Here is a 26677-nt window from a genome sequence, read left to right as displayed (position 1 = left end):
TTATTCATGGTAAAAACCAGCCACATACATTAGTAGTTAATTTTTATTACTAAATAACAATAGCAAATTATTGGTACAACAAATGTTAATGTAGGAAATAATGTAAAAACATTAATTCTACAAACAAAAATAAAAATAAAAATAACAATTTCAGAATCCTACACAATTCACGCAAAAACTATTCAAGAAATCCATAGGACTTATTTTCTCTCCATAGCTACACACGATTCCCCAATATCTACACGACATCAGCAACATCTGGCCAAAAGCAGGTCTCACATCCTCTTTGTCACACTCTTGAATTTCTGGGAGGTTTTATAGAATATGGACTTTTTCCTCTGAACATCCATGAGGTGGAGATTCCCCTCAGAAACACTCCTCATAACTCTTCTGGGCTCGTTCTCCTCTGACCCTAAGGAGAAACACAATGCTTAGATACAGACGGGGGCTCTACGGAGAGCTTCAAATTAAATGTTTTTCCTTTGCAGTGTGAAAAATCCATTCATTCATTCAAAAAAAAGTTGGTTATTTTAGATTACATAAATTGAAAAATAAAACAAATTGCTGTCTAAAATGCATCACATCAAAAGTATGCAATCTGATGAGAAACCAAATTCTGCAGTTGTCCAAAAGCCAAACAAAATCCTTCAAAATAAAATGCATGCCATACGTAACAGGCAGACAAGCTCCTTCATTGTTGATTAAAAACAGCTTGGCTTTCTAAAAGCTTGTGTCCTTCATAACAGGCACATAAAAAAAAGCATATTCTGGCCTGGCCCTGCCCTGAACTTTGTGTTGCAGCTGACAGATGTAGGCATAAGCTCTGAGTGTAAGCACTACTAATTGAAATGAACATGGGGATTTTAGAGGGGGAAAAAGCCACACATTTAATATATTTTATAAATAGTGAATGAAAGCAAACTACACTCTTTCCCTGGGTCACTTCAGGGGAGAAATACTGGTATTGTTGCACTCACCAGCAAAACGACGCACTCTTAGTGGTCTGCTTGCTACTACTGTGGAGTCCTGCTTTATGCGCTTGGGTGCTGAAAGAATTTCCTGCTCTCTGCTGCTGCTACAGGGGGAGATGGAAACACAAGGGATGAAATACGTTAATATCTGAGCAGCACAACACTTCCTTCCCTGATGCTTCACTAGAAAAATGTATTTCGTGTACGTCACAACCACACTTACCAGTTTATTTTGCGTTTGCCCTGCGCAGCCGAAGTCATGGCCATGTAGGTCTTGCCACGTCGGATGTCTAACAGAGACGGCATCTCCAGTCTGTGGGAAACAACAAGTCAGGCAATGTCACTTTCCTTCTCAATATTTCAACAGCCTGACATGTGACCAATACATATAAACACACTGGAATGAGTACAGCACTCTGTTACATTAGACAATTCTGAGCTTTGTCACCGCCACTTGCTCATACCTAAAACTTAAGAGACAAGGCAGCTCAACGTTTAGAAATAAGTATTTGGAGGGGCTCGAACCCGAATACAATTTCTGCCAGTCTGTCACCTGGGACAAATTGTAAAATAAAAAATGTGAATCGTTGTAATACTGAGAGGCAAAAAAAAACAATTATACAGAGAAAGTCTTAATCTATGAATGTATGCACTGTTTTACATTGTTCAGCAGCTAATATTAAACTGGACTGTTGAAGTGACGGAGTATGATGAACATCTTTGACAATACCACACCCACCTTTTGGGGGGTTTGCTCATGTCATTGGCTCGGGGAGCCTGCTGTTGGCTTGGACTCAAGGGGCACGAAGTCTCAGCCTGATGATTGGGGCTACATTGGTAAAGGACGACGGTAGCGTTGGCAAGAGCTGCTTCATTGTCACCATCTTCAATGTCAAATGTCATGTTGGGGTCATTGACTGCAGAGTGCTGGAGAGGCAGGAGTGAAGGCCTGTTGAGTGTACTGCTGGCCTCTGGAGTGTAGAGCAGTGGAAACATCCCCTCCTGTCTTAAGACCTCCTGGAGGACCATGGGAACCTGCGCTGAGGCGGAGACAACACTCCCAGGGTTTGGTGGAGACACTGCCAGCTTCCTCCTGGTAGGTTTCTTGGGAATGGGTTCCATCACTGTCACCTGGGCCGCTGGGCCTAGAAAACAACATCAATAGGATTTCATTTTTATGAAGAAGCTACAAAGAACCTAACAAATTTAGGCCTATACATGATCAAATAAATTGCTATCAAGTTACACAACACACTTCATCAAGGTCAATTCCATTTCAATACAGTCCAATCCATGTACTTCGAATTGACAATTAGAGGATTTTTTCAATTTTGGCCTAGCTCTACAAATCACTTAATGAATGTAGGTCAAATGGAATTGAAATTGAAAACAAATCATAAACATCCCCCACCAAGCACTTACATGGAAGTGTATACACCTGGGATGTATTCAGTGAGGTAAAACCTTTGGAATGTTGCGGATATAAAAACGTAAAGGTTTCCATATTTTACTTGACAGTCACGTCTGTTCTACACACATTTATATGGGAGCGTTCTATAAGCTTCTTCCTGAACAGGGTCCAGGGTTCATCCTGTTCAGCCAGAACACTTTCTGTTAGTGGTTGGTGAGGCCTTGCTACTTGGTTTACTAGTTTGAGCTCAAGTGCAAGATAAGAATGCATTATCCAGTCTAAATCACAGTAGGCTGTCAGCATGTGGGTATTCACTAACAACATGGCAGTAGTTTGCCATAGCAATGTCATACATGGCCCAGGGATGAAAGTATATTTTTTAATTTTATGTTTTATCCCATGACTGGAACTGGAGTCGATCTCAGATCGGAGGGAAAATGTTTTGCCTCGAGGTCCACATCGGGATGTCGAAATTCAACGGAGGGCTGCACAGATTTGTTTTATGACCGATATGTTTTTCATGACCGCAAATAGATTTTTAACAAAGGGCAATTATTTGAAAATAGATATGTCCATTACAGTTTCTACATACATTCTATCTAGTCTGAGACATTCACGTGTGGTCTGGAGTGTTTTTATTTTAATACCCCAAATAATCACCCTCCTGGACAACTTTAACCCCTGCATGGCCTTACCATCTGTGTTGAAGCACCATACTCATATTTTAAGAAAACAAATCACATCTGAATAGATCTTAGGTGGCACCGGTATAAAAAGAAGACAGTATCACCACCATTGAAAGGTGAAGGAATAACCTTTCTGTAAAATACTGAAAGGAGAAGTCCACGTCTGCAGTAGGCCTAATATGGGTTCTCATCTTTTGGCAGTTGGAGAAGTGTAGAGGTAGCCAAAGAAAGTGAACCTGGTGACCTTTACACAGTGCAGACATTAATCAGAAGTGTAAGGGAGTAAGGGCCGGGACACATTCATGCCCACAAATCGAGTTTCACCAGTCCCGACAAGCCCAGCTACTGTCACATGGAAGATGGCGAAGTAGAGGAAAGAAGAAAATGAATCAAATCGAATGAGGCAAAATAAAAATATAATTTGATGTTTCAAAGAAACCAAGACTTAAAGCCCTCAGAACTGCCTCAATTAGTCAGGGCACGGACTCCACAAGGTGTTGAATGCGTTCCACAGGGATCCTGGCCCATGTTGACTCCAATGCTTCCCACAGTTGTGTCAAGTTGGCTTGACGTCCTTTGGGTAGTGGGCCATTCTTGATACACACGGGAAACTGTTGAGCGTGGAAAACCCAGCAGCGTTGCAGTTCTTGACACAAACCGGTGTGCCTGGCACCTACTAACATACCCTGTTCAAAGGCACTTAAATCTTATAATCTTGCCTATTCTCCCCCAATGGCACAGATACACAAGCCATGTCTCAATTGCCTCATAAATCCTTCTTTAACCGGTCTCCTCCCATTCAGCTACAGTGATTGAAGTGGATTCAATAAGGGACTACAGCTTTCACCTGGATTCACCTAGTCAGTCTGGTCAGTGTTCATTAAGTTTTGTACACTCAGTGTATATTTCTACACCATGAGGTTGGAATAACTGTTTAATAACAGCTGTTTGAAAATACAAAAATGTAAGCCTGTTTTGGTGGGATGGAGTTTTGGCCTGCCCTGTGACGTCGCCAGGCAGTAAACTAGTTAATAGACCAATAAGAGAGTGTTCCAAACCACTCTGCCAATAACAGCTAGTTTTTAGTTTTCCCCTCCCCACTCAGACCACTCCCAGACAGTCCTAGAACAATTCTTGCTTGAGAAATTACTCTTTGCTAAGAAGCTATTTTTGCTTCTTTTTGACATTTATGGATATACAATCACAGTAAGTTGACTTAATTGTTATCCAGAAATGATTTGATACTGAGATAAAATCTGCTGCATTGGACCTTTAACCAATCAAGCAAAAATAACAAGGCCACATAAAATCCTTATGGAACACAAAGCAAGGAATGAGGGAAAACAACTTATGGCCGACAACGCAGGAGTGGACATAGGATAAGTTATTTCATGGTATAAGTGGTTCACAATCACTAGCCATAATGGATGACTCACACGCTCAGCAACCTGTCGTATAAAGGATACAGCTACACTGAATGGATCACCATATTAGTCATCAGTGAGGATGAGGCATACACACTACATACTGTTAATTATTGGTCATTTGATCAAGACTAACTTAGATACAACTAACTTTACATACAACTGATTAAATGGGAATAATTGATATAGGCTACACAATACATTTTTAATATACACCAAAGTCGTTTTAATAGAAAACGTGTCTTCCATTAACCGGCCTAAATGTTATGAATAGAACTTTGGGATTTCATTCTGTAACCAGAGCTTAAACGTATTAACATGAATAATTATGTTTTACAAGCATAGTATAGACTATGATAAAACCTGGCTGAGATTGATGATTATGTCACCTAAAGAACATAAGTAAGCAGGGTTGTTCGAGGTTAATGGCTGGTGTGTAAAAGTAAAGTGGAGAGCACGTTGCATCAGAGCACAAGGAGGCAGACTCACTTGTTGCAGTGAGACACTGCGGTTGCATCATTTACATGCTGCTGACCACAGCCCTGTGACGCCGCTTTCTACCTACAACATTTTACTGAGGAGGAGGCAACTCCCAGAAATGTGAACTGTGTGGTGGTGGATTTGACATATCAATTTGCCTACCGACCCCCGCACAGACAAAATAGAACTACTAACTAAATTGTTTAATGTAGAAGCTTTTAAGTGACAATGCTAATTTTTTTTAACAACTTACTTGCGTATCATAAAAGGGAGGGGGGAATATGGAAGATTAATGGACCTATTTATTCGTACGAAGAGCAGAAAGCAATATTTAGGAAATTTGAGTCACAGCTCAGATAGCAAGGCAGGATGAGGGGACAGTGATAAATGGTACCGTTTCTGATGGAGATCTGGCCCGGCAATAAATGGCAGCCAAGTTCTTTCAATCACATATTTTTGGCTTGTAGGATTAATACATGCATGAGGTGCTATTTCTGGTGGAGACCGCACCGTATTAGGGTCGCTTGGCTGCTGCCTCCCTCTTTATAGTGCTGCTGCTGTTATCGCTGACGGGCAGGGGCGTTTACGCTTGCCTTGCCTACCTTCTTTTCCCTGCAGTGAATTTGCATTTTCATGAATGAGGTTTGAGCAGCCTGGGTTGGGAGGGCTGGATGCTGGATTGACTGAGTACAAGATATGGAGGAAAGGGGGAGGGGGGCAAGGAGGGAGAGTGTGATCGAGCAGGAAAAAGTAAGACTGGCACAGAACGAGGTTGGAGAGAGAAGAGTGATTGAAATTGTGTGGGCCATCCTGTGCTGAAGGGAGATAAGGTTATGGGTACAAGGCATTGGACTGGCGGGGAGCAGGACCCTATTGAGAGGGTCATGTGTGGTGACCTGCCCTCGTATCCACTTAGAGATGGTGCGGTAATGAAAAGGTTGGAAGAGGGAGGATCTCCATACTCAATCATTATCAAGCGCTGATGCTAGTTGCACAAACACAGAATAAATCAAGGATTTCACACTAAACAGGTAACATGACTTGGACAAGATCTTATTTCATATCTAAAGCATAAATCATAGTGCACAGACAGAGAAGCGATAGTCCAGTGTCCCATTGTGACATAGCTACCTGGCTCTGAGACCACCATCTGCAGGGGACACAAAGCCCGAACACACACCTCCCTACAATTCCCGACCAACGCGTCTCCGGTACGCGTCCTCTACTCACTTGAAAGTGTTGACAGTTGGAGAAACTGCTCGAGGTGCACTCAGAATGAGAAAGTATGAAAGCCAACGGTCCAATATTCTAGAACACGGCAGTGCGAATGTGTACTGGTTTTGGACTATGATAAACCCTTAAGGCCATTCATGTAATGCACAATCACAAAAAGCCATTTTGAAGTAGATAAGACATGCAAAAAATAAGGCTGTGACGGTCATGGAATTTTGGATGACGGTTATTGACCGTGATCACCGTTACTACAGCTCGAATAGCAAAATAAAATACACATATTTTCTCCTCTGCTCTGCTGCTGACTGCATGTGCTGCTGCCTGTTTGCTACAACACCTTGCTTGTTTCAGCAAGGAGCAAAGTTATCACATTGTTAACATTCCATGTTACTGTAGAAACAGACTCAACCGCACAAATGCCCGGCCGTCCCGTCTTCAGTCAGCCGTTCCACAAAAAAAAAAGGTAAAATTGTTATGAGGGTTATTTTATTTTCATGACGGTTAAACAGTAATTGTGCCAGCCCTAGTAAAAAGGGGTTTTAAAGCCATTTCCTGTTGCACTGTGGTCGTCCGGTGTTGTTTTCTTTAAAAACGTAGCCGACCTTTCCCACAATGTGTTTCAATCAAACGTAGACCATCTGTTCAGCAGAAAATATCATTACAGACAATTTGGACGGCCATATTTCACATACTTCCCTAAAGGTTTTCCCAGTCCTTTTCTTTCTCTAAAGGGGTCTGGAGTGTTATTTCATTTTCACAAAATCTCTTTAGTTCCAGACCAGAAAGTCTGCAGTGCTGGAAATCGAACAACTGGAAATCAAATTCTATTTCATGTCAGAATACTTTTTGTAGTTTCTGTAACAGTTTGCCTATTTTATTTTTCCTCGTTTAAGAATCAGTTGAAGTGCCAATTGATATCCCATCATCTCGAGGATGGCAGAAGGGAAACTAAGTTGTTACACTAAACACCAGTGATCAGTGGGAATAAAACAAAAAACACTTAATCCACAGATCAATATTACTAATTTCTCACTTCAGTTTGAGCACTACAGTGGGGATGTTTAATATTGCCAGTTCATTATTTTAACCATTTCAGTCCTTGTGGTCTTCTGAAACAAGCCTTCTCTGTTAACATCCCAAGTTTATACTAGTGAATCCTGAAACCAGTTTTATCACAACTGAAATTGCTGATGAACAATTAACAGCTGAAACAGAGCTTTTACCACAGGAGTGATGACTTTGATGGACATATTTGATCCCCTCTGACTGTCACTATGAAGGATTCCATGTGGCAAGCTGTTAGATTAATGACCAGGTTAGCAGGCCTGAGGGAGAGTAAAGACAGGTTTACCTTTCGATGATGGATTGGGTTGAAGGCGCAGCGAGACTCTCCTCTTATGTTTCTCAGCACCTGAGTGACAGACAACAGTATGTTCAACAACACAGCCTCCTTCATGAATACCATGCCAACCCCCCAGTTATCAGCACAACACACAGCATGACTAGCATCACAGCTCAGCCTGCACAGTTATCAATAGAACAGACACAATCGTGCCTCAGCATTTGGCTGTGGTAAATGTGAATAGTCATCATGAGCTGTGTAGCAAAGTCTGCTATTGTACACTTGCCTGGTTAAAGAATGGGTAGCCCTTTACACTTGTATCTGTATATGGGTTGAAAATGGCAGCTTTGGACAATGATAAGCTCTTAAATTGGAACAATACAGTAACATGCTATACATGACGTCAGAACTCAGGCTCTGCACTTCACAGCTCTGTATGGGTTTTGACTGACAGCCGTTCTGAACTTGAGCGCCGTTCTGAACTTGAGCACCGCACACGACAAGTTGCCCCAATCCCTCCCGCTAATTGGGCAACTTTAGAAAATGTTTTGTCTGTCTGAGTGAGGGAAATGCTGTAAATTACAATTACAAGGACTCTATGTATTTTGAAAGATGAGACGCTAAGGATTATAATAAATACTGCTTTGATGTCATACAAGCAAGCCTAAAACCCATGAGTCCCAACATGCACTTCACATTTCCATATCATAAAACTCATGTAATATACATTGTCAACGTTTATGATTACTATGTTTGATGTACAGTTACAAGATAACATGGCGTTATACCCTGGGTTGTCCTGAACAGAATGAGCCTGTTTGTTGTATTGTGAAGAAAATTTGCCGCGAACCATGCATTTGGATTTACTCATGAATCCATTCCGTGCACACCAAAATTTCAATCTGTTTCTCTGAATTTCTTAGTGTTAGGCTTTCACAAAAATCCTATTTTATCATTTTGCTAGTCATGTTGGCAATAGAACAAGCGCTCAAATTTCACCCACCTGACCCAGATAGTTAAAAAAAATTTAAAAGAAATGCAGCGACAATTACTGTCAATTTAAAAATGCACATAAAATCAACAGTGTAATGTTTGGATTCAGTCTTGTGTCAGCTGAACAGTTGGCCTCACCTTTAGTCTAATAATTTTCCCATAATCTCCAAACTGTTCCCTTGTAATTTATACCATGGTTATGCATTTCCATATTTTTTCTGTAAGAAACATTTCAATTTAGCTCTATCCCTATCCAATTCCCACAAGTGTAAGGGGTTAAAGGTTCAATGCAGCCATTTTTAATCAAAATATGAAATCATTTCTGGGTAACAACTAAGTTCCTTACTGTGATTGTTTTCAATTAAAAATGGTCAAAAAGAAACAAATATTGCTTCTTAGCAAAGCGCAATTTCTCAAGCAAGACGTTTTCTAGGACTGTCTGGGAGTGGCCTGAATGGGGAAGGGAAAACTAGCTGTTATTGGCAGAGAGGTTTGGAACTCTTTCTTATTAACTACTTGGTGATGTCACCAGGCAGGCCAAAATGCCATCCCACCAAAACAGGCAGACATTTTAGGCTGTCTTTTCTTAAACTAAAATGGGCATCCTCATAATTTTTTATAATTTCATAGAGTGTAAATATATATATATAAAATGTAGGAAATCAACTTTTGATTGCACTGGGCCTTTAACTAAATGTAGCTTTAAATAAATAATAACAGTAGTCTTCAGGATAGTCATTGCAAGGTGAAAACGGAGGGAATAGAACAAACAGACGGGACCTATTGAGATCTGGTATCATACATTTGTGCTCATGGCTTGTGAAAGGAGGGTTAAATTACAGGATATCACTCAACTACAAGCACAAGTGGACAGGGCCAAAAATACTAAATAAAAGACACAGGGAAACAAGCATGTGACGGGTGCAGGGGGACAGGTGCGGGGTGCACCTGCTGACATTTGATGGACAGCAACATAGTAATTAAGTATTGCTGGCCAGCTTTGGTTCACGCTCCATTGTCTCCTAGGGGCTGAATGTCATGAAAGGAGGCCTGATGGCGCACTGGTGCTGGGTTATACAGGGTGTGATAGGACCTGGAGAATGGTGGCTCCAGTGTGTGTAGGCTCCCATGATCAACAGTAAATAGAGCCCAATAGCCCAGGGCCACCAGATATTGCTGTATGGCCACTGGTGACCTGAAAATAAAGCTCTACAACAGATGATTAAACAGTCAACCAGGGGGTTATACTACAAAACAAGATCAATGGCCAGCTAACTTGCCAAAATATATTTAGATTTTTTAGAAAGAATGGGCATGGTCTAATTAAATCAACAACCAAAAACACATACTGAACTTTAGCTTTCTTAATGAAGCAGAAAATCAATAGTTTTGTAGTATACCCCTCATGGGGAAATTACATGTCATCGTTGTCACTGGGAGTTGAAGCTAAGTCTGCGTCTTTTAAGACAACATAAGGTGTGAAGTCATGACTTACTACTGCAGGGACTGTTTTGATGGGGACAGATGAGGTGTGAAAATGACAGGATGGGTGCGAGCTCTGGCCTAAGCCTGGAACCCTCAGCCTGGGTCTCCTCGTCCTTCTGCTCCCCTGCCTTCTCCTGATCGGCCCAGACCACACCCCTCTCCCTGAGGACCAAGTGCTCCAGGTCCTGGTTCTCAGCCTCGTCGGCAGCTGTGACCAGGCCCAACCCCCTCAGCGTCCAGTACTGTCTGCTGTAGGCAGGCAGCAGCATGTGCACCATTCTGAACAGAAGAAAGCATGAAACTCAGGCTTAAAAGATGCCCTGTTGAGTCAGTATCACAATTTATAGTGTAAAGTTGCCAAAGTGAATTTTGTTGCACATATATGCAACACCTAGTATAGTATAATTCACAAGACGAATACTCTCTATTCACTAATTCATATAAGTAAGCGATAACGACACTGTACATTCTCTGGAGGTAATGTATGACACAGGTATGGATGGCACACAGCAATTCATACATAGTACAGTGTGAGTCACATGACTCACTCTATTTTTCATAAATATTATTTCATATCATCCCCATCTTAATGTGTCTGTATCTACCTGACCATATTTGCCCATTCATGTAGGATTGAGGCCTGAAGATTCCTTCTAAAACATGTAGCAATATCTGTACAACAGATGTTGTGGAGTATTGGCTCAGATTGACTTAAGTCTACTTGACAGGTCTGAAAAGTCTGACAAACCCCTTTAAGACTTAAGGCCATCTTATGGTAATATCACTGCATTTCCACTCTCTGTCTTCAGTGGATACAGGTGGATGATTCAACTCTGATACGCAATGCCAGGCTTTTGTTCCAGCCCTGCTGTAGCATACCAGACTCCAGCAATCAGCTGCTCAACAGGAACAAAAGCCTGCACACCCAGTAGCTTCCAGCTGGAGCGTTGGCTTGGCCACATGTTTTACACAGTAAGTGAGGTATTTTTCCACTGTGGTAAAGAGTATCAAATACAACAATGAATATCGGTATCGAAGTCCAAATTTTGGTATGGTGACATTACGTGTTTAATACTGAAAAAGAAAAAAATGACCTACTTTTTAGTCTGTTTATTCTCCTGGTCCTGGATGCCGATGAGGTGGGTCATTTGCTCAATGTGCTGCTTGAGGTCCTCTACCTGTAGCTGGAGCCTGTGGCAGCGAAGGTCCTTCTGGAGTACCTGAGGGGGAAAGGGGAAGAGCTGGTGAAATGACCATGAGGGAACATATTGAGTAACCCTGACCACAGCTAGAGAACAAGCTGGCAGGGAGTCATCAGTGACGCACAAGACAATGAGTCTTGAAGGGTTTATTTTGTGCCATGCTTCATCTCTGAGAACCTGTCTTCTGGGTAAAAAAAAAAAAAAAAAAGCTGTCATCCAACTCTGACGTAAAAGAGTATACGAAACGACAGCAGAGAACAGTGAGTGACGTAAAAGAGTATACGAAACGACAGCAGAGAACAGTGAGTGACGTAAAAGAGTATACGAAACGACAGCAGAGAACAGTGAGTGACGTAAAAGAGTATACGAAACGACAGCAGAGAACAGTGAGTGACGTAAAAGAGTATACGAAACGACAGCAGAGAACAGTGAGTGACGTAAAAGAGTATACGAAACGACAGCAGAGAACAGTGAGTGACGTAAAAGAGTATACGAAACGACAGCAGAGAACAGTGAGTGACGTAAAAGAGTATACGAAACGACAGCAGAGAACATTTGACAAGCGGATGAATCATTGTTCTGTGCCACTTCCTAGAAGAGGGATGAGAAAGAGAAATCTACATAGTTTTAGGTAACTGGCTGTGTGAGGGATGCGTAAAGATCATTGATCCATTCACCTCAGTCATCCACCAGTGAACAAGAGCAATAAAATAAACACAGTTCTAATTACCTGGAGAACAGATGGAAGAAAACAAACTGTCACAACAAGTTGGGATATATTTGCAAAAACAAACAAAGTAAAAATGCAAAAATAAAAGTAGCATCACTTCCTGTGATGAGTTCCCATCCTTTCTATAATTCTCTCTGGGAGATGAAAAATGACATATTTAAAAGGGATAGTTCACCTTAACTATAAGTATAACCATTTCTATGTATAATTAGCAATTCGTTTATTATATGGATCTTATCCAGCGAGTCAGCAACCAAAAAGAAGGCTTAGTTTAGGTAGCTTACAATTAAGAAGCATTGTCAATAAATCTTCACAATCCCTCCTGGATTTTGTGAGGATTTTGTGTGATATTTGCGGGCAACAATGCACTGACGAGGAAAAAAAATGTGTGTTGACGTGTGGCTTGATTGAACCATATTATGCTGTAAATGTGCAATGATTGTCTAACATTGAAATTCTTGCTGACTCAAAAGGAACACCTACAGTTGAAGTCAGAAGTTTACATACACTTAGGTTGGAGTCATTAAAACTCGTTTTTCAACCACTCCACAAATGTATTGTTAACAAACTATAGTTTTGGAAAGTCGTAAGGACATCTACTTTGTGCATGACACAAGTAATTTTTCCAACAATTGTTTACAGACAGAATATTTAACTTATAATTCACTGTATCACAATTCCAGTGGGTCAAACGTTTGCATACACTAAGTTGACTGTGCCTTTAAACAGCTTGGAAAATTCCAGAAAATTATGTCATGGCTTTAGAAGCTTCTGATAGGCTAATTGACATCATTTGAGTCAATTGGAGGTGTACCTGTATTCAAGGCCTACCTTCAAACTCAGTGCCTCTTTGCTTGACATCATGGGGAAATCAAAAAGAAAATCAACCAAGACCTCATTGTAGACCTCCATAAGTCTAGTTCATCCTTGGGAGCAATTTCCAAATGCCTGAAGGTACCACGTTCATCTGCACAAACAATAGTACGCAAGTATAAACACCATGGGACCACGCAGCAATCATACCACTCAGGAAGGAGACGCGTTCTGTCTCCTAGAGATGGACGTACTTTGGTGCGAAAAGTGCAAATCAATCCCGGAACAACAGCAAAGGACCTTGAAGATGCTGGAGGAAACAGGTACAAAAGTATCTATATCCACAGTAAAACCAGTCCTATATCGACTTAACCTGAAAGGCCGCTCAGCAAGGAGCACTGCTCCAAAACTGCCATAAAAAAGCCAGACTACGATTTGCAACTGCACATGGGGACAAAGATCGTTCTTTTTGGAGAAATGTCCTCTGGTCTGATGAAACTGAAATAGAACCGTTTGGCCATAATGACCATTGTTATGTTTGGTGGAAAAAGGTGAGGCTTGCAAGCCGAAGAACACCATCCCAACCGTGAAGCACGGGGGTGGCAGCATCATGTTGTGGGGGTGCTTTGCTGCAGGAGGGACTGGTGCACTTCACAAAATAGATGGCTTCAAGGGGAAGAAAATTATGTGGATATATTGAAGCAACATCTCAAGACATCAGTCAGGAAGTTAAAGCTTGGTCGCAAATGCACTTCGCTCCGCAGGTAATATTACATTTCATTACATTACAACGGTTTGATTTGTTTGATCTGAGCAATTGTTTAGCTAGCTACATAGCTGTCTTTGTATCAAAGATAATTGTGTAGTTTAGAGTAATTATCGAGGTTAGCTAGCCAGCTATTTTCGTCCTCCGCGACGCCGTTCTCCTAACTTAGTCAACACTGCTAGCTAGCCAACTTCTACCGACTAGCAGCACTGTAGAAACTAATACATTACAATGGAACGATTTGATTAGTGTAGTGTTAGCTAGCTACATAGTTGTCTTTGCTGTCTTTGTATCTAAGATAATTGTGTAGTTTAGAGTAAATATCGAGGTTAGCTAGCCAGCTATTTTCGTCCCCCGCGACGCCATTTTCCAAACCTAGCCAACTATTACCGACGAGCAGCATTTTAGAAACTAAATACATTACAAAGGAACGTCTTGATTAGTGTTGTTAGCTAGCTACATAGTTGCCTTTGTATCATGATAAAGGTGTAGTACTGAAACTATCGAGGTTACCTAGCCAGCTACACTTTCAAACAAAGTCAACAACGCAGCCACTGCTAGCTAGCCTACTTCACCAGCCAGCAGTACTGTATCATTTTAGTCATCTTAGTCAATAAGATTTTTGCAACGTAAGCTTAACTTTCTGAACATTCGAGACGTGTAGTCCACTTGTCATTCCAATCTCCTTTGCATTAGCGTAGCCTCTTCTGTAGCCTGTCAACTATGTGTCTGTCTATCCCTGTTCTCTCCCCTCTGCACAGGCCATACAAACGCTTCACACCGCGTGGCCGCTGCCACTCTAACCTGGTGGTCCCAGCGCGCACAACCCACGTGGAGTTCCAGGTCTCCGGCAGCCTCTGGAACTGCCGGTCTGCGGCCAACAAGGCAGAGTTCATCTCAGCCTATGCTACCCTCCAGTCCCTCGACTTCTTGGCGCTGACGGAAACATGGATGACCACAGATAACACTGCTACTCCTACTGCTCTCTCCTCATCTGCCCACGTGTTCTCGCATACCCCGAGAGCATCTGGCCAGCGGGGTGGTGGCACTGGAATCCTCATCTCTCCCAAGTGGACATTCTCTCTTTCTCCCCTGACCCATCTGTCTATCGCCTCCTTTGAATTCCATGCTGTCACAGTTACCAGCCCTTTCAAGCTTAACATCCTTATCATTTATCGCCCTCCAGGTTCCCTTGGAGAGTTCATCAATGAGCTTGACACCTTGATAAGTTCCTTTCCTGAGGATGGCTCACCTCTCACAGTTCTGGGTGACTTTAACCCCCCCACGTCTACCTTTGACTCATTCCTCTCTGCCTCCTTCTTTCCACTCCTCTCCTCTTTTGACCTCACCCTCTCACCTTCCCCCCCTACTCACAAGGCAGGCAATACGCTTGACCTCATCTTTACTAGATGCTGTTCTTCCACTAATCTCATTGCAACTCCCCTCCAAGTCTCCGACCACTACCTTGTATCCTTGTCCCTCTCGCTCTCCTCTAACACTTCTCACTCTGCCCCTACTCGGATGGTATTGCGCCGTCGCAACCTTCGCTCTCTCTCTCCTCTTCCCTCTGCTCAAACCTTCTCCAACCTATCTCCTGATTCTGCCTCCTCAAACCTCCTCTCCTCCCTTTCTGCATCCTTTGACTCTATGTCCCCTATCCTCCAGGCCGGCTCGGTCCTCCCCTCCTGCCCCGTGGCTCGACGACTCATTGCGAGCTCACAGAACAGGGCTCCGGGCAGCCGAGCGGAAATGGAGGAAAACTCGCCTCCTGCGGACCTGGCATCCTTTCACTCCCTCCTCTACATTTTCCTCTTCTGTTTCTGCTGCTAAAGCCACTTTCTACCACTCTAAATTCCAAGCATCTGCCTCTAACCCTAGGAAGCTCTTTGCCACCTTCTCCTCCCTCCTGAATCCCCCCCCCCCCTCCTCCCTCTCTGCGGATGACATCGTCAACCATTTTGAAGAGAAGGTCGACGACATCCGATCCTCGTTTGTTAAGTCAAACGACACCGCTGGTCCTGCTCACACTGCCCTACCCTGTGCTTTAACCTCTTTCTCCCCTCTCTCTCCAGATGAAATCTCGCGTCTTGTGACGGCCGGCCGCCCAACAACCTGCCCGCTTGACCCTATCCCCTCCTCTCTTTTCCAGACCATTTCCGGAGACCTTCTCCCTTACCTCACCTCGCTCATCAACTCATCCTTGACCGCTGGCTACGTCCCTTCCGTCTTCAAGAGAGCGAGAGTTGCACCCCTTCTGAAAAAACCTACACTCGATCCCTCCGATGTCAACAACTACAGACCAGTATCCCTTCTTTCTTTTCTCTCAAACTCTTGAACGTGCCGTCCTGGGCCAGCTCTCTTGCTATCTCTCTCAGAATTACCTTCTTGATCCAAATCAGTCAGGTTTCAAGACTGGTCATTCAACTGAGACTGCTCTTCTCTGTGTCACGGAGGCTCTCCGCACTGCTAAAGCTAACTCTCTCTCCTCTGCTCTCATCCTTCTAGACCCATCTGCTGCCTTTGATACTGTGAACCACCAGATCCTCCTCTCCACCCTCTCCGAGTTGGGCATCTCCGGCGCGGCCCACACTTGGATTGCGTCCTACCTGACAGGTCGCTCCTACCAGGTGGCGTGGCGAGAATCTGTCTCCGCACCACGTGCTCTCGCCACTGGTGTCCCCCAGGGCTCTGTTCTAGGCCCTCTCCTATTCTCGCTATACACCAAGTCACTTCGCTCTGTCATATCCTCACATGGTCTCTCCTATCATTGCTATGCAGACGACACACAATTAATCTTCTCCTTTCCCCCTTCTGATAACCAGGTGGCGAATCGCATCTCTGCATGTCTGGCAGACATATCAGTGTGGATGACGGATCACCACCTCAAGCTGAACCTCGGCAAGACGGAGCTGCTTTTCCTCCCGGAGAAGGACTGCCCGTTCCATGATCTCGCCATCACGGTTGACAACTCCATTGTGTCCTCCTCCCAGAGTGCTAAGAACCTTGGCGTGACCCTGGACAACACCCTGTCGTTCTCCACTAACATCAAGGCGGTGACCCGATCCTGTAGTTTCATGCTCTACAACATTCGCAGAGTACGACCCTGCCTCACACAGGAAGCGGCGCAGGTCCTAATCCAGGCACTTGTCATCTCCCGTCTGGATTACTGCAACTCGCTGTTGGCTGGGCTCCCTGCCTGTGCCATTAAACCCCTACAACACATCCAGAACGCCGCAGCCCGTCTGGTGTTCAACCTTCCCAAGTTATCTCACGTCACCCCGCTCCTCCGCTCTCTCCACTGGCTTCCAGTTGAAGCTCGCATCCGCTACAAGACCATGGTGCTTGCCTACGGAGCCGTGAGGGGAACGGCACCTCCGTACCTTCAGGCTCTGATCAGTCCCTACACCCAAACGAGGGCACTGCGCTCATCCACCTCTGGCCTGCTGGCCCCCCTACCTCTGAGGAAGCACAGGTCCCACTCAGCCCAGTCAAAACTGTTCGCTGCTCTGGCACCCCTATGGTGGAACAAGCTCCCTCACGACGCCAGGACAGCAGAGTCAATCACCACCTCCCGGAGACACCTGAAACCCCACCTCTTTAAGGAATACCTAGGATAGGATAAAGTAATCCTTCTAACCCCCCCCAAAAAAAAGATTTAGATGCACTATTGTAAAGTGGTTGTTCCACTGGATATCATAAGGTGAATGCACCAATTTGTAAGTCGCTCTGGATAAGAGCGTCTGCTAAATGACTTAAATGTATCTTCCAAATGGACAATGACTTCAAGCATACTTCCAAAGTTGTGGCAAAATAGCTTAAGGACAACAAAGTCAAGGTATTGGAGTGGCCATCACAAAGCCCTGATCTCAATCCTATAGAACATTTCTGGGCAGAATCGAAAATGCGTGTGCGAGCAAGGAGGCCTACAAACCTGACTCAGTTACACCAGCTTTATCAGGAGGAATGGGCCAAAATTCACCCAAAAGACCCTGGGACTCAACACCTCCCTCTGCAACTGGATCCTGGACTTCCTGATGGGCCACCCCCAGGTGGTAAGGGTAGGCAACAACACATCTGCCAAGCTGATCCTCAACACGGGGGCCCCTCAGGGGTGCGTGCTTAGTCCCCTCATGTACTCCCTATTCACCTCCGACTGCGTGGCCAAGCATGACTCCAACACCATCATTATGTTTTCCGACGACACAACAGTGGTAGATCACGACAACGATGGCCAGTCAAAAGGGAGGTCAGAGACATGGCAGTGTGGTGCCAGGACAATCACCTCTCCCTCAACGTGAGCAAGACAAAGTAACTGATCGTGGACTACAGGAAAAGGAGGGGCGAACAGGCCCCCAATAACATCGACGGGGCTATAGTGCATCTAGTCAAGAGTTTCAAGTTCCTTGGTGTCCACATACCCAACTAACTATCATGGTCCAAACACACCAAGAAAGTCATAAAGAGGGCACGACAATGCCTTTTCCCCCTCAGGAGACTGAAAGAGTTGGCATGGGTCCCCAGATTCTCAAAAAGTTCTACAGCTGCACCATTGAGAGCTGCATGGCATCCGACCAAAGGCGCTACAGAGGGTAGTGCGCATGGCCCAGTAGATCACTGGGGCCAAGCTTCCTGCCATCCAGGACCCATATATTAGGCGGTGTCAGAGGAAGGCCCCCCAAAAATTGTCAAAGACTCCAGTCACCCAAGTCATAGACTGTTCTCTCTGCTATCGCACAGCAAGCAGTACCAGAGCACCAAGTCTTGGTCCAAAAGGCTCCTTAACAGCTTCTACCCCCAAGTAATAAGACTGCTCAACATTTAATTAAATGGCCACCTGGACTATTTACATTGACTGACCCCTGCCCCCATCCTTTTGTTTTTACACTGCTGTTACTCGCTGTCTATTATCTACTGTATGCATAGTCACTTTACCCCTACCTACATGGACAAATTACCTGGACTAACCTTAGCCCCTGCACATTGACTTGGTACCGGTACCCCCTGTATATAGCCTAGTTATTGTTCTTTTATTGTGTTACTTTTTTACTTTATTCAAGAACTCTTTCTTGAACCACATTGTTGGTTAAGGGCTTGTAAGTAAGCACTTCACAGTAAGGACTACTACACCTGTTGTATTCGGCACATGTGACAAATAACTTGATTTGAACTGCGAGCCCTCTTTTTGTACTGTGGTAATGGGTCAGCTTTGTGATAATATTGCAATGTTTTTACTGTTTTATGCAGAAATAGTGCAGTGATTGGTCAAATTTGCAAGCCCTCACATAATATGCAGGGAAATGTTGATTTAGCAAAAAAATTACAAAAATACAATCCCGGAATCCTGGAGGGACTATCTTCCTCTACATCTCCACCTACGAGTATATGAACAAAATAAACCATATACCACTAACACCAACCCTGGGTCAAGAGCTACCATATATCCTGACCCCTCCAGCAGTTGCCTCACCACTGGTGGCTGGGAGTCCTGTCCCAGTAGCTTCATGTCATTCTCCACACGGTGCAGCCAGCTGTTGTTCTCAAGGAAGCGCAGCTCAGCCTCCTCCAGCCTCTTGCGGATGTGCTGCTGCTGTGTGAGCAGGGAAGCCAGCTTGCGCTCATGCTTGCAGGTGGCCTATTCAACAACAGAGCCTATCAGATTGGGATATGACAAAGGAGTGTATGCACTTTAAACATCCATCTATCACTGGTACATCCTAAAAGACAAGCTCCTTCTGGGACCATTTTCTGGCTAAAACGACATGGTGATAAGCAGGGCCTTTAACAGACCTTCTCAGTCTTGTCTTTGGCACCGAAGAGCTGGGCCTGCTGGTTGCACTCCTCGCTGTGGCGCTGACGTAACTCGTTCTCCTTCAGCTGCCGCTCCAGAACAAGGTGCTCCCTCCTGATCTGAGAACGACTGGAGAAAATGCTCTGTAGGGACTCTGACACCCTATCCAGAAAAAGGAGCAACCAGCCAGTTATCATTAAATAGAGTTTTTGCTTAATAATGGAGGGCAAATGTTTATATAAAAAAAAAAAAAAAACATTTCAGTGTTTGCCCTTCCTCAAGTAAAAATGCTATGTCATGTTATTGTTCGACTCAACAGGTTGAACAGTGTTCAAATCAGGCAGCTGCCCTGGATCACCCCCAGCAGCTTTTACCCAATAAGGCAGAGGCCTTGCAACAATGTCTCATTCTGGTAAAGGAAGAGGGGTATGCAGGTAAATAAATAAACAGACAGTGGAGAGCAGCCGCTGAGATGTGACTGCAATCTCCAATGTAACCCCTGTGACGTAGGAGCCGCCGTGGCCTTGCCAGACTGATGAATTTTTTATTGTGTGAGAAGCATGCTGCCTCTCTTCAGAGCCTCACATTGTGCGAGTTGTGAATTCTGATGCCGGTGAATGAAATGCGTGGGAATGAGACTCATTCAGCTTTCCACCCCCCCACCCTTCCCCTCGCTCCCTTTTTAAACAGATGCCACTGCAGCCCTTAGAGGGGACTGAAGGAAGGACATTTTTAGCTAATATCGATATATTGTGTAGTTTTATTTACATTTTTTACGTGGCTCACAGCTGCCCCTATCAAAAATGCAGAGCAAACTCTCCACCCACCAGGTCCTTGGGCTTTGTACTTTTCCCTCAATATTATAAATTATCTATGGATTTCAATTAAAGTGTACAAGTTTAAAGGACAACACTCAAGTGTGGTGCACATTATGCATAACAGAACTTGTATTAGTATATAAATACAAGTTTTGCCTTTTGGTTGTTGCATGCACATTGGCACAAGAAATAAGTGCTTACTTGTGAATCTCTGTTTGGTTCTGACTGGAGATGGTATTAGAGCCTCCAGGAACAAGAGGGCCCATCTTCTCATATTCTTTCAACTTCTTCTTCAATTGAACGATCTGAAATGGCATAAACCATTGATAAATTGTGAAATTTATGTCCACACCTTTTCTGGCCATAAAGGCCTCCAGTCTGTGTAGTAGAGATGGGTGCTTCGTCTTATATTACCTCTTCTCGCTGACTCTCACATATCACTGCATACTGGCCGATGTGACTGTCCAAGCTGACAACATTCCTCTTGAGCTAAAGGACAGGTAGATGCATGTAAAAATGTATGGAGGGAGAAAGAGAGGCATTACAAACAGAAATATTGTAAGAAATGCCATGTAGTACAAGTTTCACTGTCAAAACCACCTCTGAACTTATGTTTGGCTTTTAAAAACAGAGTTTATTACAAATGAAGGTACACTAAGGAGAGCACGGCCAAAGAGGCCTAAGTAAATCCTATAACATTGTTGGGATGGGTGAGTAGTTTACTGACCGATGATTTGATCTCTTTGGCCCTGTTGGCGTATTTCAGTGTGTTGTGGGTGTCGTCATAAGATTTGGAGGAGGGGCTAATGTTGGCGATCATGACCGTCCTGCAGTTCCCGCCAAGAGAATCTTTAAGGAGTCGTGTTAGCTTGCTGTCCCTGTATGGTATGTGGGCTTTCTTACTCTGCTAAAATAAATATAGCAAAAGCAACATTAGCCTGAGAAAAGAGTAAAAGTGCAAAACAGGAAAAGGTTAGGCCTACACATTCAGGTTTGAGGTGGGGAAAGGTCTGAAAAACCTCACTGGACATTAATGCTTTTTTATTTATATCAATTCATTCCAACTTGCTTGCGTTAAAATGGAATTTACCACAGTCCTATGACCCCATTGGGACTCAAGGCATACAGTAAATGCCCAGTGACAATGGGACAACACACAAATAAGGCTGTATAGGGGGGGCGTTTTAGAAGTGAAATACACTGAATGTACAAAACATTAAGAACACCTGCGCTTTCCATGACATAGACTGACCAGGTGAAAGCTATGATCCCTTATTGATATCACTTGTTAAAGCCACTTCAAAATCAGAGTAGATGAAGGTGAGGAGACAGGTTAAATAATTATTTTTAAGCTTTGAGACAATTGAGAGATGGATTGTGTATGTGTACCATTCAAAGGGTGAATGGGCAAGGCAAAATATTTAGGTGCCTTTGAACGCGGTATGGTAGTAGGTGCCAGGCACACCAGTTTGTGTCAAGAACTGCAACACGGCTGGGTTTTACATGCTCAACAGTTTCCAGTGTGAATCAAGAATGGTCCACCACACAAAGAACTTCCAGCAACTGTGGGAAGCATTGGAGTGAACATGGGCCAGCATCCCTGTGGAACGCTTTCAACACCTTGTAGAGTTCATGCCCTGACAAATTGAGGCTGTTCTGAGGTATTCTTAATGTTTTGTATATACACATTCTTTTTGGCAGACAGTAACTATTTGTTTCCATAAACAGGTTCATTTCTATAGAATTTGAAAACGCCCAAGCACATTATCTTCTGCTGGTGTGAATGTGCTATGTCTGAATTCAGCCTGGCTTCACTAATGGCACAGATGCGTCTTGAGTACATTACATCTGTTCAGGTGAGTCACAGTCGCATGGAGATTCAAATGGCAGGAATTACAGGAACTTGCAGAGGAAAAGTGATCTGCAATGGGCTGGGGGCTGCCCAGCTGTTCTCCCTGGCCGAAACCTACATCTGGAATCAGGAAACCCTTATATTTCCAGCGGATCCTATGGGAGCTCAAAGTTTGCAGCTAAAAGGAGGTTGTCCCAATTAAGCAGAGCGAGTCTTTCGCCAGAGCAGGATTTACAATGTACAGAGAAACAGCCTGAGAGAGAGGAAATGGGCCAATGGAGAAAACCACAAAGGCTAAATGTGCCACTGCAATTCATAGCCATGGGACCAGTCCTAGCTGGGACATCAAGGTATCATTCCCTATAGCAAACAACGGTGCCATAAAAATAAACTAAATAAAAAAATACATTTCAGTACAGCGGTGGCATGTTTGTGCAGCATTTCCTAAATGCAAGTGGCCTGCTTGTGGAATCCCCAGGGTCAGTGGTAAACCAAGAAGACTCAGTGACAGGTTAATATATGCGACTGGAATGAAATATTACCCAAATACTTGGCTTGCTAACAGACCAAGCAAGGCTCCTTGAGTCACAGGGAGCTGCTCACTTTTTTTCTGGCAACGACTGAGCAGGGGAGTATTGCTGCCAGTAGGATGCAAAATTGCAATCAATTAAACAAAATAGAGACAAAATGAAGGCAGAATAAATTAGACTAGACCGACCTAAATATCCACAAAAAGAAAAAAAATTACCTTAAAAAATGCAGTGTGACCACAGAAATCAACTGGCACAGAGAAAATGAACGACAGCAAGGGATAACCCTAACACCATTCACTGGTGAGATAAACATATGAAATCAGTTGTAACACCAGGGTAGTGGGTTCAATTACCGGGACCACCCATAAATAAAATGTATGCACACATGACTAACTTGCTTTGGATAAAAGTGTGTGTGTGTGTGGGGGGGGGAATGAACTCAATAGTTTAAAATGACTAAAACCAAATGGAAACTGTGTAGAAATTATAATGATCCTACATTCATACAGTTTCTTGACTGTGTCCAGCTCGCTTATAATCCCAAAAATGAAAGCCAGACAGTCCGGGAGCATTGAAAAGTCCAAATGATAGATAGAGGACTATCTTTAGCAAATTTTGATGGCAAGGAAATATAAGTTTCAGTGCATCCCTCTGGACTTTGAAGACCGAATGCGGCCCCCAGGGCAAAATTAGTTTGACACACCTGTCTTAGTGTTAAATCTAGACATAAGTTTGTGTATTCTCAGTGGTGAGGTAGCAGCACCCAGGCCTGCTCAACATTGTTTATGAGTCACACAGAAATGCCTGTGGGTGTTATTGTCAAAAGATCAACCAGCATTTTGAATTATATTGAATTCTGTGAGCAGAAACATTTCCTTTGAATAATTTAAGGTCCTATTCAAACAGAAACATGAATCAAGATGCTTTACACATACCTTAGGGTCAGCCAAAGCGTTGATGACATTTCCCAGGGCAAGGAGTGAACGGTTGATGTTAGCGCCTTCCCGTTGACGTGCTCCCTTTGCGTTAGTGGCACTTGCTCGCTCGGAGCCAGCGAGGTCAATCAGGCTCATTTTGGCCACACGGACATTTGGATTAAGGCTGGCCGTCCTGTCCTGTTGCTTCAAGTAAATCTAGTGGGACAAGAACACCAACAATTTAATCTTCACCTGTTCAGTGACTGCAGTGGGTAAACCTGCTTGCCGTCTGGTAAAGGAGGAAAGGTAGATGACACCACTCCATTAAAATAGCCTACCTGAAATACAGCATGGGACCGTGACGAGGTGGCATTCATGTCAGTGGGGTGCTGCGTTCTATTCCGATTGCCATAATCCAAAGCTTCAAGGATGTGCTCAGCAGACTTAGGCTACAAGAGGTCACATGAATACTTTTAAACAAATAAAATCAGAACACATCGAGCAAAAAGAGATTTTAAAAAAAGTACAACACACCTGACAGACACAACAAATGACCTGTTGATCACTAACCTGGTGCAGAGTAAGGCCTTGGATAACCACTCCTTTCGAGGGGTCCTCCCTCACTGCAAGAGGGCCCACATTAGCTAAGAGATCCCGGATCTGCTCATTATAGACCTGCAAACCAGTTATGACAAAAACTTGACTGATTTCTATTGACAATTTAAATTCTGATTGTTCATTAATAAAATGTGTTTATTTCCCAGGTATGATGGAGGAAGATTTTTCCTTCATTTCTGTCTCCGCACCATGCGCTCTCACCACTGGTGTCCCCCAGGGCTCTGTTCTAGGCCCTCTCCTATTCTCGCTATACACCAAGTCACTTGGCTCTGTCATATCCTCACATGGTCTCTCCTATCATTGCTATGCAGACGACACACAATTAATGTTCTCCTTTCCCCCTTCTGATAACCAGGCGGCGAATCGCATCTCTGCATGTCTGTCAGACATATCAGTGTGGATGACGGATCACCAGCTCAAGCTGAACCTCGGCAAGACGGAGCTGCTCTTCCTCCCGGGGAAGGACTGCCCCTTCCATGATCTCGCCATCACGGTTGACAACTCCCTTGTGTCCTCCTCCCAGAGTGCTAAGAACCTTGGCGTGATCCTGGACAACACCCTGTCGTTCTCCACTAACATCAAGGCGGTGACCCGATCCTGTAGGTTCATGCTCTACAACATTCGCAGAGTACGACCCTGCCTCACACAGGAAGCGGCGCAGGTCCTAATCCAGGCACTTGTCATCTCCCGTCTGGATTACTGCAACTCGCTGTTGGCTGGGCTCCCTGCCTGTGCCATTAAACCCCTACAACTCATCCAGAACGCCGCAGCCCGTCTGGTGTTCAACCTTCCCAAGTTCTCTCACGTCACCCCGCTCCTCCGCTCTCTCCACTGGCTTCCAGTTGAAGCTCGCATCCGCTACAAGACCATGGTGATTGCCTACGGACCTGTGAAGGGAACGGCACCTCCATACCTTCAGGCTCTGATCAGGCCCTACACCCAAACAAGGGCACTGCGTTCATCCACCACTGGCCTGCTGGCCCCCCTACCTCTGAGGAAGCACAGTTCTCGCTCAGCCCAGTCAAAACTGTTTGCTGCTCTGGCACCCCAATGGTGGAACAAGCTCCCTCACGACGCCAGGACAGCGGAGTCAATCACCACCTTCCGGAGACACCTGAAACCCCACCTCTTTAAGGAATACCTAGGATAGGATAAAGTAATCCTTCTAACCCCCCCCTTAAAAGATTTAGATGCACTATTGTAAAGTGGTTGTTCCACTGGATATCATAAGGTGAATGCACCATTTTGTAAGTCGCTCTGGATAAGAGCGTCTGCTAAATGACTTAAATGTAAATGTAATTTCTGTGCAAATTTATTAATTGAAAAATCTGACAGACAAAACCAAAGAGTCACCTCGAGATAAGAAAATGCTACATCGAATATTTTCTCTTCCTTGACTTGATCCATACGTTTGAAGAGCTCCGTCATGGTGCGATACATCACACCCGGGTCATTGCTTGAGCCCAACATGGTGTGTGTCTTGCCTGCTCCTGTTGCGCCATAAGCAAAGACTGCAACATTTCAGAGGATTAGTAATTAAACATTATCAAAACTTCCACTTCAAATTAAAATAAATCCGATTTTGGTAGGTTTAAATGTGACACCAAATGTATTGGAATTTAACTGCTAAATGTGGTACAAAGATGTAGGCTACTGTAGCATACTAATTACTATTTCTAAAATGGGCCAAGGGCCTACTAATCAGAAGGTGTAGTCGTGTAAAGATTAGTAGGTTTAGGCCTATTTTATTACCTGTACAGTTGAAGCCATTCAACACTCCATCAAGTATCCTTTTAGTGGTGTTCTCAAAGATATCCACCTGAGAAGAATCCTCCCCAAAAACATTATCAAAGACAAATTTCAGGTCCTTATTGGCTCTCTTGTTGACATCTCTGTTTCGAACTCTTGGTCCCCCGAAAGATGTAATTTGCTGTTCCTTGGGGTCAAATATTAGCATGTGGTTGTCCACAACTTGGACCACATTCCTGAAGTTCTCGCACTTCTTCTCATTGTCGTTAGTTGGCCGCACACGAACAACCACTTTGACATGGCTGCACACGTCCATGACTCTTCTTATTGTGTATTGATCTAGTTGAGAGATCACAAGGAAGATGCTTTAGCTGACAAAACTCCAAGATGAATGATGTATCTGATATACTCCAATGGAGTGGCGCAGAGACCAGCCTTTGTGGAATTGGGCGTGGCCAGATGTAATAACATAGCTAGCTACTTGCATTCGACAACATTACATTTTAAACAGTGGACATATACAAATATGTTGTTACATAAAGAACAGGGCGACTTGAATGTCTCGTGTATTCGTCGCCCGTAGTGCCTTGTTGTGGCTAGCTAACGTTAGCAGTCAACAAAGAGCTATATAAGCTCACCTCCGAGCGAAAACAGCAAGTGCCGCGAGTTGTAAAATACATCATAAACATTACTTTTGCTCTGGAGCGAAGTATAATACACCCACAGCTTACCTTTGACTATAATTGTTTCACATTTGCAATTGCGGCTTGCTAGCAAGTAACGTTACAGCCACCGCTACTTTTTCTCCCAAGACCAGCGCGTCTTTTCAAAAACAAGCCCACTCTTCCTTCGCAACAGCTGATTGG

The 26677-nt window shown here is 43.9% G+C and overlaps 1 protein-coding gene across 2 annotated transcripts; it reads right to left on the bottom strand.

Annotated features, from left to right (window-relative positions):
* On the bottom strand, nt 1–26677 carry LOC106563520 (kinesin-like protein KIF18A). 2 transcript variants are annotated; one of them, XM_014129182.2, is made up of 18 exons: nt 26543–26677; nt 25815–26150; nt 25416–25573; nt 24015–24119; nt 23783–23893; nt 23463–23660; nt 20870–21046; nt 20557–20631; nt 20344–20447; nt 19324–19486; nt 19004–19168; nt 11124–11245; nt 10036–10304; nt 7557–7616; nt 1711–2116; nt 1195–1284; nt 978–1075; nt 1–412 (listed from the first exon to the last, which is right to left on the bottom strand). In XM_014129182.2, exons 2-18 carry the CDS (start codon nt 26125–26127, stop codon nt 276–278), a joined length of 2751 nt encoding a protein of 916 aa, XP_013984657.1. In that variant the 5' UTR covers nt 26128–26150; nt 26543–26677; the 3' UTR covers nt 1–275. The 2 variants fall into 2 exon arrangements, with proteins under 2 accessions (XP_013984657.1, XP_013984656.1); XM_014129181.2 differs by having other exon boundaries at nt 20870–21049; nt 26543–26676.

This window comes from Salmo salar, chromosome ssa11 (genome assembly GCF_905237065.1).
Source record: "Salmo salar chromosome ssa11, Ssal_v3.1, whole genome shotgun sequence".
NCBI lineage: Eukaryota > Metazoa > Chordata > Actinopteri > Salmoniformes > Salmonidae > Salmo > Salmo salar.
The sequence above is the reverse complement of the archived record's forward strand: the minus strand, read 5'-3'. Positions and strand labels throughout refer to the sequence as shown.

Coding starts and splice junctions, on each gene's coding strand:
- LOC106563520 (XM_014129181.2), bottom strand. CDS start 26,127: ATGGACGTGTGCAGCCATGTCAAAGTGGTTGTTCGTGTGCGGCCAACT. Junction 19,169..19,323: donor CCAAAGACAAGACTGAGAAG/GTCTGTTAAAGG, acceptor GTTGTTGAATAG/GCCACCTGCAAGCATGAGCG. Junction 413..977: donor AAGAGTGCGTCGTTTTGCTG/GTGAGTGCAACA, acceptor GTTTCTCCTTAG/GGTCAGAGGAGAACGAGCCC.